The sequence below is a fragment of the Megalobrama amblycephala genome, linkage group LG8, assembly GCF_018812025.1.
Source record: "Megalobrama amblycephala isolate DHTTF-2021 linkage group LG8, ASM1881202v1, whole genome shotgun sequence".
NCBI lineage: Eukaryota > Metazoa > Chordata > Actinopteri > Cypriniformes > Xenocyprididae > Megalobrama > Megalobrama amblycephala.
In genome coordinates, this window is record NC_063051.1 from 29321963 (window position 1) to 29338174 (window position 16212).

General features: G+C 40.7%; 2 protein-coding genes and 1 long non-coding RNA gene across 3 annotated transcripts in view; 2 read left to right on the forward strand and 1 right to left on the reverse strand.

Annotated features, from left to right (window-relative positions):
* Positions 1-11: 11 nt before the first annotated feature.
* On the forward strand, positions 12-2544 carry LOC125274240. Its single transcript, XR_007186214.1, has 3 exons — positions 12-482; positions 1517-1973; positions 2336-2544. It is a non-coding gene; the product is annotated as an uncharacterized LOC125274240 (long non-coding RNA).
* LOC125274239 (cytochrome P450 27C1) lies at positions 564-9839 on the reverse strand. Its single transcript, XM_048200447.1, has 10 exons — positions 9681-9839; positions 8897-9543; positions 7266-7456; positions 6112-6311; positions 4930-5139; positions 4622-4785; positions 2575-2738; positions 2328-2406; positions 1799-2002; positions 564-1634 (listed from the first exon to the last, which is right to left on the reverse strand). The coding sequence occupies exons 2-10, from the start codon at positions 9188-9190 to the stop codon at positions 1518-1520; spliced, it is 1623 nt and encodes a 540-aa protein (XP_048056404.1). The 5' UTR covers positions 9191-9543; positions 9681-9839; the 3' UTR covers positions 564-1517.
* A 5951-nt stretch (positions 9840-15790) lies between these two features.
* LOC125273263 (signal recognition particle subunit SRP68-like) overlaps positions 15791-16212 on the forward strand; it is a 3622-nt gene continuing 3200 nt past the window's right edge. Inside the window, exons 1-2 of the mRNA XM_048198470.1 lie at positions 15791-15829; positions 16014-16112. Coding sequence (XP_048054427.1) covers positions 15791-15829; positions 16014-16112 — 138 coding nt within the window. The remainder of the gene's footprint in view (positions 15830-16013; positions 16113-16212) is intronic.

Genomic DNA, 16212 nt, shown 5'->3' on the forward strand with positions numbered 1-16212 from the left:
AACGTGGTTCGCTTGTTCTCGACCAATCAGAACATTGAATGCTCGGTGAATAACTCCCATTTGATTTTACAGGCACATGTTTGCTGCGTGCGCGAATGCACCAACGAGCTTTGCCTTTGGCACATTTCATTTGGTTATTTGTAATATAGATAAATCAGTCTATGCGGTTATTGCTAAACGGCCAACGTCGCGTTTTGAATTAAGTCTATGTATAAATGCTAATTATTTGACATTCTCATTCGTTTTCCTGTTCCATTATGCCATCTGGTGGATAAAGATGAGGATTACATAGAGATAAATAAATGAGGATCGATTTTTACTTTGTGTTTAAAGAGTCATGTGTCTTCAGTCTATCAAAGTTTAAGTAAATAATGAACTATTTTTATCTAAATTAAGTCAAAAAAGTTAACCTTTATTGACTCAATGTGTTACACAAGGAATTTCAGGGTAAAGGTTCTGAGAGGCACTTCTGTGTAGTTCAGGTAAGTGTGACAAAGACATGATTTTTTTTCTTAATGTGTGTGCTTTGAACAGAACAAACAACATATGAATGATACAGCAGGTCTTCAAAGTGTAATTTATTCTTACAAAATTCAGAAACATTCAAAAGCCTGTTTCCACATATCAAAAACTTGCCAATTTCACACAATCTATTACTTCACAACCCTCAAAAACAACATTAATTTTATCCAAAAGCAGCTTTCAGCTTGTCCCATTATCCATCTGTTGCCTATAAGGCTAGTGCACTAAAAAAGCTAAAAAAGTACATTTTGTATTTCGCTTTAAAATAATTATGTTTTAGTGGAACCAACACAAAATCATCACTTTTGAATAACAAATTAGATAGTTGTAGCCACACTGAAATCAAGATGAGCATGGTTGTGATTAGATGTGCTTTCTTTACACAATTTTCAACTTAACATTGCTGTCCACAGGACAGGATATTAGCATGATCTTCTAAAGTAGCTTTGTAGCTGTAATAGGATTTACTCTCTCATGTTTGCTTTAGGAATTTACTGTTTGTAAGCTAGAAGTCTTAAACCGTATATACGCATACCTTGTTAAATAAATAATGAGCTTAGCACTAAAGCTAATTTAATAGTAAAACATCTATATACAAGGTCTTTTTGACCATATTTCACACTGATTTTTAAGGCCGAGCGAAACGAAAAAGTTAATAAAAAATTAAACTGCTACTATGATGTAAATGAATTTGAAAACATTTTCGAACACAATTCTCGAAGAAATTCGTATTGATTCGCCTAAATGAAACAGAGCCTGTTTAAACATTTTCTAAATATTTGGTCTGTTATGCTATAAATATTCAAACAAGAAAACTACCAATAATCTATTAAAAATGTTCTTAGAGGTACTCCACGCAAATAAAAACAGCATTGTTTGTTAGATAAAAGCTGGAAGAGGCACTAGTATACACAAAGACACTAACAATCTTTGGCCTTCAAGAAGCGCATTGTGGATTATGGACATATTACATTAACACACAGTGTTATTACAGATTACTTTCGGTCCACAAATCTAAGGTTGATGGGTGCTCCTGGACAAAGCAGGCCATGAGTCTTGGCACGCACATCAGCGGTCTGGGAAGACACCTCAATGTGGAACTTCTGCAGGAGCTGTGAATGAGGAGAACATCAGTACACCATTAGACAAGGGAATTTGAATTCACATATATAACAGTAGTATGTGTCTTTATTGCAACAATCTGTAGAACAATAGTACCGTTATGTTGTGGATCATGCTTGATGCTGACTTTTGTGACACATATACAAACACGCACCTGTGTGAGAGCCAGATGCATCTCGAGCTCGGCTATTCTCCTCCCGATGCAACTGCGGATGCCGTAGCCGAACGGGATGGAGCCGAAGTTGTCGACTCGGTCAGAGGCATCCTTGCGGATCCAGCGATCTGGACGGAATTCTCCGGGACGGGGGAAGTTCTCCTCATCCATTGAGGTGGAGTAATGACACAGAGCCAGCTGAGTCTGTGAACACAGGACATTGCTGATTATTGATTTGTAGTAAATTATTTAATAGTTATTGATAGTTTGTGTTTTAGCATTTTACTGAAGCCCCTATGCCCCTTGCCTTAGATTATTCACTTATTGCAGAACAACTGTTCAAGTGTCATCTCTTTAATGTGATTAACACAGTGAAAAAACAAGTAAATTTTTTTTAGGCATATCTATGTCAAGGTAATTTAGAACTGCAGGAACGACAGGCATGAAACAATGCTCTACTTAACAGAGGCAAGTTTTGACATGTTTGTGGCACAGGCACATAAAAATGATGCATGATATATGCTCTTACCCCTTTAGGGATGAAATAGCCGCCGATGATCAGATCATCCTGTGTAACACGTCCATTTCCAGGGAGAACCGGGAAAAGCCTGCATGTGTAAAAGAGAAGGAGGGAAGCGTTTATGCAACAACACCAGACATTCTCCAGATCTCTTTATTTCTTGATTACTGTATTTGTATCATGAACTCAATAAACATTGCAATAAATAACCAGAATTTTCATTTTTGGGCCGTTCACAGTGGTGGACATAGATTACCTGAGCGTCTCTTTGACAAGCCCTCTAATAAGGGGCAGATAAGCAACATCGTCTCCGGTTGGGACACGCCCACCCAGCACTCTGTCCACTTCCTCAAAAATCTCCTGCTGTATTTTGGGATGTCTTGCCAGAAGGTATGTGCTCCAAGACAGTGTGAAAGAGGTCTGCACAGGGTAAGAGAGTAGAAAATGTCGACTTAGTGTTGATTTGACTAATCTCTAATATGCAATTAATCAAAATGAATAAAAATGCCCCCAAAATTCAAGATATGGCACACGAGCAAGCTTGTTGTTTTTATTTATAACATATGATATGGTTAAGCAATATCACACGAGCAAGCTTGTTGTTTTTCCTAAGTATCAGCATGATGCATTTGTGATATTGATTTATACAAGAGTTCAATAAACAAAAAGTCAGTATTAATTGACTTACATTTTAGACACAATATTGTCTGTTTTTGCTCTATTTTGGCAAGCAAATAGTTCCAAAGCTACATGTCTGTTGTGCAGGATTACTTTACTGAATGAATTTGTTTGGGGTTTCAAATCAGTTGAAAAAACAAATCAATGTATCACACTTGCATTGTTCCTGATAGAATGAATCAGTCATTTTGAACGGTTGAATGAATGATTCAATGACTCACTCATTAAGACAGTGACTTGCCACCACTTATGGGCAGTTTAAGTTTCATTATTGTAATTGTAATATTACAGTTACAATAATTGTAATTGCAGTGGAAAATGCTTTCATACAAATTAAATCTAAATGCCACTTCGGATACAGTTTCTGTGCCACAGATTCACTTGATAAATTCAATTAGAATATTAAGATATTGTAACACTCTGGAAATCAATTTAAGAAGGCAAATATCACACCTTAATGGAAAAGATCATTTCTGTCACAGCTCTACTATATCTTTCAGGTTTACATAAGATGGTCCATTACAAAACCACAGATTCAATCCCATGGACTGATTCTCCCAAACCTGTCCACCCCCAACTGTCACTTAACCCCCCTTTAGGTGCTTTCCCTCTTTTCGCCCCTTCATCCTGTAATGAAACACCTGCATGCTTCCTTCCATTCATCATAACTTATATCTCAGATAAATCCTGGCATAAAAATGCTGCTGTCATGTGCGTTCAGCTCCAGTGAGCATAACGCTCACATTTTTCTTTTTTTGTGACTAATTCCTCTTTTGGAGCATTAACCCAAAACAGGCACCTTGCCTCATAGAGGTGAAGCAAGAGAGACAGACAGGCAGAAAGGGAACGATTACATGACAGGCTTTGGCTCACGATTGCTAATGCGATCCTACAGCTGAAAGAAAAGAGAGGGAAAGATCAAAGAGAAGAGGACGCCAACGGACATCAGCGAAATGGGAGAGCCTTGCCGGGTCTTGTTTATTGTGGGTGAGACATATGGGTAGAGTTCAGCGTGAGGTCAGGTGAACATAGAGGTTTCCATGGAGACCACGGACACCCGTTACGATCTGAACATTTGAAACGAGTTCACGGGAAGAGGAAAAGGCGCCTGAGACTCATGAGAAGGTTCGTTTATCATCACCATTAAACACAACTGTTTTTCCAGCTGTCTCAATACACAATTTGTTCTGGCTTCTTGAATCACCACACACATTCACTGCATGGAGATATTGCAGCATCACTTCAGTGAAGGCATGAGCAACCGTGTATAACTTGATTAATAAAGCTAGCCAACATAGGCACTAGATGAGTGTTGTACTGATGACGTCCAGCCTGGAAGATTTCATCACCCTGGTTCCCTCAACAAATCCCAATAGTACTTTTCCATTGGCTTTTGGATTGTTGCAGAAAATAAGCTCTGTTACTAACAAAAGTTTTTGATTTTTACACGTTTTGTTAATCATGAATTTTGAAGCCTAAATACAATCGGCAGAAATAAAAAGCTAAACACAGGCTATTAACGAACTACACTGCAATCGCAAGCCCCCAGATATGAGGCGTGAACCACAAGTTGTGAAGCACTGACTTCTTATCCCCTTCCCAGCAGCTCTTGGACCAATTCTTACCGTGTCCACCCCAGCCAGTAGCATTTCAGTCATGTTTGCGTAGATCTCCTCTAGATTCATCTCTCTGGTGACCAGCATGTGAGTCAGCAACCCTCCTTTAATCTCTTCACCTCTCTTCATCTTCTTTTTGATATCTGAAAGCTTCTTGTCCACATGAATCTGACCTAAAACACACATTTATACAAACTTTTAACAAAAAAAACTGTAGCGAACAGTTGTTGTAGAAACAGAGTTGTAGAAACAGAGTTGTAGAAAACCAACTTTGTCACAATGACACTGAACCCCACCACAGTTCCCTCTGCTCTTACTGAATCTAAAGAGGCCGTCCCATGAGCTGCAGAATTCCTCCCAGGGTTTGGGAATTATGGGACGCAGCCATTTAGGAATGGCGCCGGCGTACATGGTGGTCTTAAAAGAGCTGAACATGAGGTGCAGTGCAGCGATGTACTCTTGACTCATCTTGGGAATTTCGTTCTCCAAGCAGCCCAGCCGAGTTTCGTACAAAATGGTCGCAACACCTAGGAAAGAGTTAAACATTTATGTGATTTTTATATCATATTGCTTCACATTTATGTACTTTGTATATTGAAACTGATCTCCTACAAATAAAAACAATTACTTGCTAAGGCTTTCATGGGCTAATCTGAATCTGATCCATTGCTCTATTTAGAGTAAGGTAAAATCCACAAACTTTCACACTAGAGAGGGCTGAGCAGAAATTATACTTTCAATTGTACATGTATGTTAGAATTTAGTAGCCAGTTTTCTTTAAAAGCAACAAAGACAATTAAAGGACTATTAATATTCAAAAAATGTTATCAGTCTAATTGTACTGACACAATCAGGTGTGAACACAAAAACTGAATTGAGCTGATTAATGAGCTGCTTTATAGTTCAAATTGAAGTCGTTTCATTAATGAACTTTGCAGCATTGATTCATTCATTGACTCACTTTAGTTTACTAACAGTGTCTGTGTTGCAAAGTTCATCAATGATGAAATTGAAGCTATTTCTTACTTGAACTTTGCAACATTGACACTTTTATTGAACTAGACAATCAATAATGAACTGAATTGAGCTGATTAGTAACACTATTCTTTTGTAGAGCTGTTTCATCATTGATTAACTCTGCAACACTGAGTTATTTTACATTGTTTATTGTATTAAGCACTATTTAAATAAATGTGACAAAAATACTGTATTATAAATTCCAAATCCGACTCCTTAAGTAGCTGGACCCAATTTCATTTCTACAAAGCCCTCATATTCCTTTCCAGAAAGGCCACTATGCAACCTGACTCTCCTCTTAATTAAAAAAATGGTAGCAGAAATCAAACTACTCTGAAAGGAAAACCCTGACTGAAATCCAAATCCTGACCACTAATCAAATCAGAATGTAAAACATAATATATCAGACCACTGCACATTTAATAACAACTAGATTTTACCAAAAACACACACACACACACACACAATGCCCTCTAGCTCACCTTCCATGGCATATTTGAAGAACAGGTCATTGATGTTAAGGACAGTCTGGCCGTCGTCCTGCTGGCTGCGTAGTGTCTTCACTCTCTTCACCAGGTCGACCACCACATCATTAACGTCAGGGGAGAAAACAGTCACATCTTTGGGGCGCATAATCAGCTGGCGCAGAACACTGCGCATCTTCAGCCACTCATCACCCTCGCTGGAGAGCGAAATCATCATATTTGTTAGCAGAAAATAAACATTGGGATATTGCACACATTCACATTACTAATTTGTCATTTACCTATACTACCATTCAAAAGTCATATGACTTAAGAATGTTTCATGTTTTTAAAAGAAATCTCCTGCATTTATTTGATCAAAAATACAGTAAAAACAGTAATATTATGAAATATTATTACAATTTAAAATAACATTCCCTTTAAGTTATAAAAATGTTATTTCTGAATGTTCTCTGAGCATTCAAAATGTCCAGTTTTTTTTATGTTTTAAAAACATTTTTTTCTTGGTTATGCAAATGTTAAGGGAACATTCCATTTTTTCTGTTCTCTGAACATTCAAAAACTAGCAACAATTTTAAAAATCTTCACCTGACCTAACGTTTTAGGTAAAAACGTTCCAAAAAATGTTTTTGTGCTACCTTTTTGAGAACATCATTAAAGACCAGATAACTTAGAACAAATGTTTTATTAATGTTACTGGAAGAACATTTGTTCATAACTTTGAAAGTTTCCTGTTAGCTAGGTAATTTATTCCTGTGATGCAAAGCTGAATTTTCAGCATCATTTATCTTCATTAATTCTAATATACCGATTGGGTGCTCAAGAAACATTTCTTCTTATTATCAAAGTTGTACTGCTTACTATTTTTGTGAAAACCATGGTCCTTTATTTCAGGATTCATTAATGAATAAAAAGTTCAAAAGAACAGCATTTACTGGAAATACTTTTCTTTTTTTTTGCAACAATGTAAAAGTTTTTAATGTCCATTTTGATCAATTTAATCTGTCCTTTCTGAATAAAAGTATCTAAAATCCTATTGATCCCAAACTTTTGAATGGTAGTGTAACATTTTAATCCAAAGTGACAAACCTACAACAGTTACTAGCCCAATTTTGAACCTCTAAACTACTCTTGAGAAAGCAGGTACTTACGCTGAGATGAGTCCAGTGGATCTTCCCCTCATATCTCTGTACTCCTTCCAGGACTCCATGTTGCCTCTCTGAGGAGTCACACCTTCAGTCCTGAGAACCTGTGCCACCATGTCTCTGTCAGCAATGGACACCACCAGCTGAGGTCCAAATCGAGATTTAAAGATCTTTCCAAACTTCTGCGAATGCTCCATCTACAAGAAGATTTGTAAACTTCATTAACATGGATCTCATAATGCATCTGGAACATTTATAGCCTGTACTGTACATGTAATTTACTTTCAATGGATGTTTTTTCTTACAGTCAAACAATGTCCATTTAAAAGCTTTAGGCTAATCTAAGAGTTTAGGCTAATCTACATTAAAGTCATCATGAATATATTATATATATATATATATATATATATATATATATATATATATATATATATATATATATATATATATATATATATATATATACACACACACACACACACACACACAACTCCGAAATATAGAGAGGAGTTGTAATTTGGCCATAATGGTTATTTGTAGTTTGTGTACTGCTGGCTTTTCTTTAAACTGTAAATGCTTTAGTGAAAAATGAACAGCTATATAGGAGACAACACTACCGTGAAACAACAATAAAATAACTTTTCCCATATAATTTCCTGACTGACAATATCTCTGCTTCCACAAAGACCATATGGTATTAGTCAACTGTTCAGTATGCGTGGGAAGACATTTCCTGCTATAGATGGCCGCATTTGCAAATACTTGAAGCCGTTTGCAAATGCAGCCTTCGCTGTGAGCTTGCCCAATTTCATCCCCCTTCTCAAGTCGTCTCTAGTACCATTCCTACTGAGACAACACAAAGGCACCTCTGTGTCCCCTCTTTCTCACTGTCCAAAGACAACTTTGGCAACTTTGTTGCACAATATAACTGATCCCTCATGTAAATATAAACTGATGCCAGTCATTATTGACCATTTTAGATTAGTACTATGCAGTATATGGCTCTGTTTTAATCCATGTTTTCAGTACTGTTCCATATATTATATATATTATATACACTTCCTTAAATGCAGTTCTGGATCATGTTTAATATTTCTGTTTATTTCACATCCAGGAATTGAATTCCTGTGCATTCTTTAAAGCTGCACTCTTGAAGTGCATGCTATATAATTCGAATTTGATCCTGCATGCAGACTGCGCCTGACATTAAATAAGGTTTACTAAAGTCCCTCATGGGGGGTGGGGGGTGGAGACTGAACTCGCCGTTTTATGCAACTCCAAAAGTAACTCAACACCTCACGTGTCCGCGCTGCACATTTCATAGCCGGATTTTGGATATGTTCCAATCAAATCAAAGTTTATTTATTATTCTTGCAACAGAAATTGCTGTATATAAAGTTACAAGAAGTAAAGTTACAGTGAATAAAGAGCACATGAAGAGAATGAAACAGAAATATGTAGCGTATTCGTAAACGAAAACATATGGATGAGTCAACATGAATGCGTCTGGGTATTTTACACTGAACGTGTACTGAAGGTGTAAACTGCACTTAAATGAGTGTCATGCAAATGCAAACACACAAAGGGCTCTTTTTAATTGCAACGCGTCCCATCTGACATCTACCGTCTCCACTCACCTGGATCTCGTGGATGCGGCTGAATCCATCCCGGTAGAAGAACTCAACGAGGTTCGAGAAAGTGCTGGGTCCGGGCATCTCCTGGAGGGTCTTCACCCTCGTATCCTTCTGCACCTCTGCGGCCGGGGGCACCACGTTCTCCTCCTTTAGGTCCGCCTGACTGTGCGCCGCGATCTCCAGAGAGCCGCTCGACGCGGACTTGTGCAGCCATTGGGCTTGGATGAGAAACTGCTTGCATGAATCCTGGAGCAGATTCTTGCGGGCCAAGAGCAGAATGGAGCTTTGAAGAGCCATCTCAAAGACTGTACAATGTGCAACCAAGTTGAAGTCAGGAGCTTCTTATAGGTGTGGAAGTGCTCGCAGACTGGAGTGAATGCACACTGAAGCGTGGGGAGCAGCGACTTTTAAAAGGTCCATGGGAGAGCTGCGGGATCAGCGAAGGGGATTGGACACAGGAATTTGGCACTGGGATGAACAGCGGTCCTCACACATCCCCCACGAGGCAGTTGACGTGTGCGATGAAAACCTGAAGTGAAGGATTTTCTTTGTTGCAAAATAAATTGGGGATTACATAAATCGATTGTGGCTGGAAGTTCCTCAGCTGACCGCATTAGCAGCCAGACTCAGTCTGTAACCTCGTTTAAACCCTGAGTGAAATTAGTCAGAAATTATATTAGTCACACTTATAACAAATGAAGAGTTTTTAAGACTGTTTTTAAGAATGCGAAGTCGTAATTAAAAGAAATCAAACCGTCTTGAACCAAAACAATGCTCAGATACTTACCTCGCACTCTTTCACCATTAAAACTGAAGTGTCACGATGGTGCGTTCAAGTCCTCCTGGGAAGTTCTCATTTACGAGTTGGAACGGTTGGGAAGTCGTTTTTACGACGTCAGGTACCTTCAATTTACTTTAGTCAGAGCAAGATGGCGGTGTAGTTTACTTTCTACTACACAAAAATACACTAAGTTAGGTTTTTAAAGGGATAGTTCACCCAAAAGTGAAAATTATCCCATGATTTACTCACCCTCATGCCATCCTAGGTGTAAATCTTCTTTCAGTCGAACACAATCAGAGATATATTTAAAAATATTCATAGTCCTCCAAGGTTTATAATGGTTGTGAATGGGGGGCCAAAAATAATGCATCCATCCACAAAAAAAGTAATTCATATGACTCCATGGGGTTAATAAAGGCCATGTGAAGCGAAGAGATTTTTGTAAGAAAAATTTCCATATTTAAAACTTTATTAACTAAGCTTCCGGCGGACGACTGTATGTGCGATTTGCCGTGGAAGAGTAGTATCCTTTGACCCGACGCACAACATAATGACGAAATCACCGGTAATGGATTATAAGTCTAAAACAATATGTTTTAAAGAGAAATTTTAGCTTAAAGGTCCTCCAGAATGATTTTAAATGCGCGTTCATGACTGTTTCAGGAAGCACGGCGGGGAGGGGAGGAGGAGGCGGAGGGAGGGTCTAGCTAGCCTCTGTTTTGTTTGACAACACTTTGAACGTCAACAGGAAGTTACTCCGCTCAGGATCGCCTAGAGAACCTTTAAGTTGAGCTTAAATTTGTTGCACAGCACTATTTGTTTGAACCACAAAAGGTATCTAAGCTTATGATACATTGCTTCACTTCAGAAGGCCTTATTAACCAACTGGAGTTAACCCAAAGAATGTGCTTTGGGTGTACTGCTTTTTTATGTTTTTGATTAATTTAAGTGAAATTTATCGTTATATAGTGTTTTATATTACAATGCTATAATATTTAGTGCAGGTATTTTGTTGCTATAGCTAGGACTATTGTGGTATTCGTCCACGTTTCTTAAGCCCAAAGTAAACTTTACTTCTTACGCATACCCGAGGTTCAGCACACATAAATAGAACAGACTGGAACACATGCAAGCTACAGCTAAAATGGAGGCCTATATAGATGACAGATTGTGCGAAGGGGTTAGAAAGTACAAGATGTTTACATGGGTTGTAACTTGTGGCGAGAGATTGCTCAAAACTGCGCATACGTCGAATGCCTGTGTATGTGTAAGTCAAGTGAAGTATGCTTTGCAAGGTTATGCGTTCGACTGTGCAAAAAAAAATTAAAATATAAAATATTTAAATAGTATAATCCGCATTTTTTGGATCCTGTTTTTTGTGACAGAAAATTCATCTTGGGCAAGACAGGGCAAGGATTCATCTTTTATTATCTTTCCATCTTATTTTTAACACAAGACTGAGCATGGTCATTTTAAACTCGAATGTGCAAGGCTTTTGGTGTCAGTCGTATTTTAGCTGTGCAAAAACAGTTCATCATGCTGCTTGATGTTGCAAGCTGGAATTTTTTTATTATATTATTGAATGAAGGAATGCTGATAAAATAAATTTTATTTCTTAATAGCAGGTGGTTAAACAATAAATGAGTAAAAATAATTTGGAAATAATCAGAATTCAGATTTTAATAAAGAAACATAAACATAACAGCCAAAAATCGGTTTTAATATTTCTGAGTAAAATATTCTTGCCTAAAGAAAAATAAAATAGACGAGAGCTCTCTTTTAATAAGCAGAGTGCCAGACTTGTGTTTGAGAGAGAGATTGAAAAACTAGAAACTGTGATACACTTTTTATACCCTAATTTGATCAGATAAGCAAGGGCAAGTTCCTCTAGTATGAACAAAGAGACCCTTGGGGCCACACCTGTAAAAATAGATAGCAGACTGTGGTGGTTTTGACACCCTGGGGGCAAAAGTACAGAAAAACATCTTTTTATCATATTGCTATATACAATATAGCTTATATGGTAAATCTCTAGTGTTACATTTGTAGAACACAGTGTACTTATGCAGATTAGTATCTAGATGGAGATGGTCTTTTGGACACTGCAGACATGTACAATGTAGACGTGGCACTCACAATATACTCTGTTCTTTAACATACACATACAGAAAAAAATGTTTTTCCATTAGTCAGTGGAAACTTATTCAGGTCTTCATATTTTTTATGAAATCTGAAAGCTTTCTGACTCCTCCATAGACAGCTGTAACGAATGTAGCGGTTCGTACAGTTATTAATCAATTTATGGATGAAATATGAATATAATAATTCATAAGGTTATGAATAAATTATGATTCATATATCGACCCAACGGGGAATTAAACATATATTGTGAATCAATTACAACGAATTATAATCAATTACGTATATGATTAGTTCTGGTTTAGTAATTATTTAGAGAAACTGTTCGTTTGTCCAGCAAACTAAGTCCCTCACAGAATATTATAAACAGAGTTATTTTCTGGCCATGAAAATAACTAAAGCATAAAGCGATCGAAAAACGTTAAAGTGACTTGGTTTTCAGCTGAAAGAACAAACAGAACAATCGAGCGTGAATAACGTTTTAATAAATGCAAACTACGAATACAGAGGTTATACATCTAAATATATATACAAGAATACACACCTATGTACAAGAGTGGAAGTAGAGAAGGAAAGAGAGAAGGCAAGTAGCAAACTCACAACCAGTCCTAGGCCAGCACGGAAATCAGTTTCATCATCTAAGATTGAGAAACGGCAGTATACTTGCATTGGTTGCGTGTGTCGAATTTCAGGTTAGCGCTGGTGCAGTTCGTTGGCTTCCTCCGTTCCGCGGGAAGGTTCGAACTGAGGACTTGAGAGTGAGTTTCGCTGGAAGATGGCGGTCCCGAAGCTGAGCGCGATGGCAGCGCGTGGTCACCGGAGATGTCCGGGAAAAACGTGCACGAGAGGCTCGTGAGACAATCGGGGAGAGCCGGGAGAGAGAGCCGGAATTGTGCGTCTTTGCTTTTATGACAGATAAGCCGACACACCTCCTTGAGGTGGGGTAGCCAATAACATGGGTGCAAAGTTGGCGGGAAAGCTTTTCCTTTGCTTGGCCTCACGACTTAATCTGCATGATTTATGACTATCAGTTCAGATCTCCAAATGGAGTGTGTTCTTCACAGTATCATTAAACACATAGAAAAATGCATTTGTCAGCGGTGTGACATATCTCAGTAAATAGCTCGTGTCCGGAGCTTTACGGAGAGACCAAACTCGACAGATCATAAAGGCATAGACAAGAAGTTATGGTTTACAGACAGAATTCCACTATTAAAATGCACACTAGCACAAATACACTCATTTAAACACTAGGAAACATATGAAATATATATTTCAGCATAGTGGTAGTTTGCAAATACAGTTCAAAATGTATGATTGTGTGTTTCTGTGTGTGTCTGTGTGTGTGTTTTTGTGTGTCCCTGTGCGTGTGGGGTGTTGGAATGTGGATCTGGTCAGTCTCTGGGGGGGGGGTGCTCCTTTTGAAGTCACCAAAGAGAGGAAGTTGGACTTTACTGTTTACCATCGCTTGTCCACAAAAGTGTCAAGTGGGCTCATCTTATGGCAGACTATGCGGAGCCGAAATGGTTTTACAACCCAGTCCAGCATGCTAAAAGCGTTCTGAACATTCCCAAGTTTATTGATTATCCTGATACGTGTGCATATGCTACAGACCCCCCTTCGGCCAACGAAGTCCCCGTGCGGACTTCGTTGGACGGTAACCAAGTTCGACGGCACATGGATCCGGATGGTCACGCAGCAGGTGGTTCCTACTGGTCCTTGAGGGAGGGCCGATAAGCACTTGTTCATGGACTCTTGCATCCCTTTGATCGCTTTGGATAGGATGAAGGCCAGGCCCAGGGCGAGTGTGTACTTGATTACCATGGAGAAGCGACGGACTGTGTTGACAGCAGTCCAAGCTTGGGCTTTAGGTGAGCTGGGCAGGACAAGCAGTCGTGAGAGTGCTTGGCGGGCTGCATCAATAGGAGTACTGTCACTTAGCTGGGACCCCCCTTTGTCAATCCTCAGTTCCATTCCTGGATCTAAGGTGTGATGGTGATCCCTGGAGGAAGCTGGGATTTCCAGTTCTGACTGGTCCTCTTTGCTTGAGAGACAGTGCACTGCCAGATGGCTGCGATGAAGGATGGGACTCAGGGGTACCTGGATCCTCTTACTTGGAATGGGCAGGCCGACACGAGTGGCGGTGTTGTGCTGATTGTAGATTAGGATGGCAGCATGAGTGGGGGTGTGGGCGAGCAGTCGATCACCCACAATCTCGGCTTGTGCTCTGCTGACTGGGGTGCGAGGCTTGGCCTCGGCAGGGCAGCGTGTGTTGCTGGTCATAAGCTGCAACCGGCCCATTCCTTCAGTGTGGTTTCTGAGGAAGAGCTGGTTTGGGCAGGAGTACAGCAAGTCTTTGGTGAAACCACACCTGCGAAAGTGGGGAGCCAGACACGGCCGTGGGTTGCTGTTGTGGTGGGCTACCACATCTGAGGTGTATTTCTTGGCATGGGTGTTACGTTGCCACCACCTGACATTGACCTTGTCCTTGGGTCTGGAGATGTTATCTTGTTCACCGCTGGGTGGATTGAGAAGGACAGCCAACTCATTCTGCTCAGGGTCGACGTGCAGTAGGATGGCAGCACCCAGGGAGTCAGTGAGGTGGGCTGGAACAGTCTTGGTGGGTCTGCCGGTAGCAAAGTCCAGCACACTTTGTGTAGGATACTGAAGGATCCTATTCATAGCCACTCTGTCCATTGAGAAGCGGGCTTCTCGCAGCCGGTCTGTCATCAGAGCTATGACTGGCTGATTTTGGGCAAAGTCATTTTGGAAGACTGTGAACAGCTGCTTCATTAAGTTTGCCGTTTGGATCAGCAGGAAACGGTGAGTACAGAGGACCACCACAATACCTTTCCAGGTTTTGCAGATGGTTTGCAGGGTTTGGCTCTGTGTTGCGAGTGGTTCTCTCAGCTGTAGGCGGAGCTTGTTGCGATGCTGATGAGTGGGGTAGGCTGGGATGACACCCGAGCCTCCTGGTTGGTACAGGTGCAGCAGCAGTGGCACCTGCCGAGCCATCAGTAGTTCTGTGGGGAACACCTGAGTTGACTCCTGTATGGTGTCTGTGATGGCCATGAGCATCAGAGGAGGTTTTACAGTCCAGTCTTTCTGGTCGACTGACCGTGGAAACGTGACTCCTCTGCGTTGCAGTGGAGCTCTGTGATTTGGGTTTACAGTTTGGACTTGACAGCAAACCTGACATTCTCTGACATACTCTGCCACATCTTTCTGCATGCTGGGCCAGTACGCCACTTGTTCCAAAGTCTCATAAATAGTTCTGGTGCCATGGTGTTTGGCGCATGGTGTGTCGTGGGTGTATATCCGTTCACCCCCCTTTTGGCCCTGTGGCAGTACAAGCTTTGGCGCTGTGAGGGCATCAGGGACACATTTTAGAAAGTTCACTCCGACACGCAGCATGTGGTTGGTCTCATGTAGTTGTTTGTGGCCAGGGGTCGTCGTGGGACCAGATGCCGTGAACGGGAGGTTGGAGGGGTATGAGTGGTGGTACAAAGCATTTCGCATGGAAGTGTTGGCAAGTTTGGTTGTCAGTGGCAGTGGCAGTAAGGTGGGAAATGTTGCGGGAACAGTCCGCTGGCTGCGGGTAGTTGTTGCCACACTAAGGGTGGGTGACTGGGGTGGGTGTGACCATAGTTTGTTATGCAGGGTGCCAGTCTTGGCAAGGGCATTAGTTTGGTCGTTCACGCCTTTGTCACGCCCTGGTTGCTTTAAGCATCTTTTCACCTTTTCCCCGTGAGCGATCGTGTCGTGTGCTTGGGTGAGGTGATCACGTGTCTGGAACATGTGTTGATGTTTCACCTGCTTGTTGCTTTCAGTCTTGAAACCAGTTTGTTTCCAGCCCAGAAGATGGCATGTGAAACAAGATCTAGCATAGTGTGAGTCTGTGCAAATGAGTTCTCTGATGTTATGGACAGAGGAGACTTGAAGGGTTATGAGGGTAGCTGCTGCTTCACCATACTGACATGACTGGGGACCCCACCTGCTGTTCTGTGGTTGGCATGGTTGGTTTCTTAACCATCGTACCCCTGCATTTGCCTGTGGGATGCCCTTATGGATGTAGAAACGTCCATCACGTAGGCCGTGGGCATTCCTTGGCACGCATTCTCTTTGAGGTACCTGTGACAGGTTGGTTGCTGTTGTTGGGGTACCTTTACCTTAAGTGTCAACGCTGGTGTGCTGTTATAGCAGTTTTGGCAGGCAGCTGAGTCTCCGCTCCGTGCAGACTTGTGCTTTCTGGCACGTCGTGGCAGTGGCACTTGCTGGTTTGACTTCCTGACGTCGATGGTGAGTCGCCACTTGCTGTCTGGTTTGACAACGGACCAGATAGGGACTGAATAGGTGCTGTTGCATGGGCAGATAACACCTTTTCCTTCTGTTGAATGAA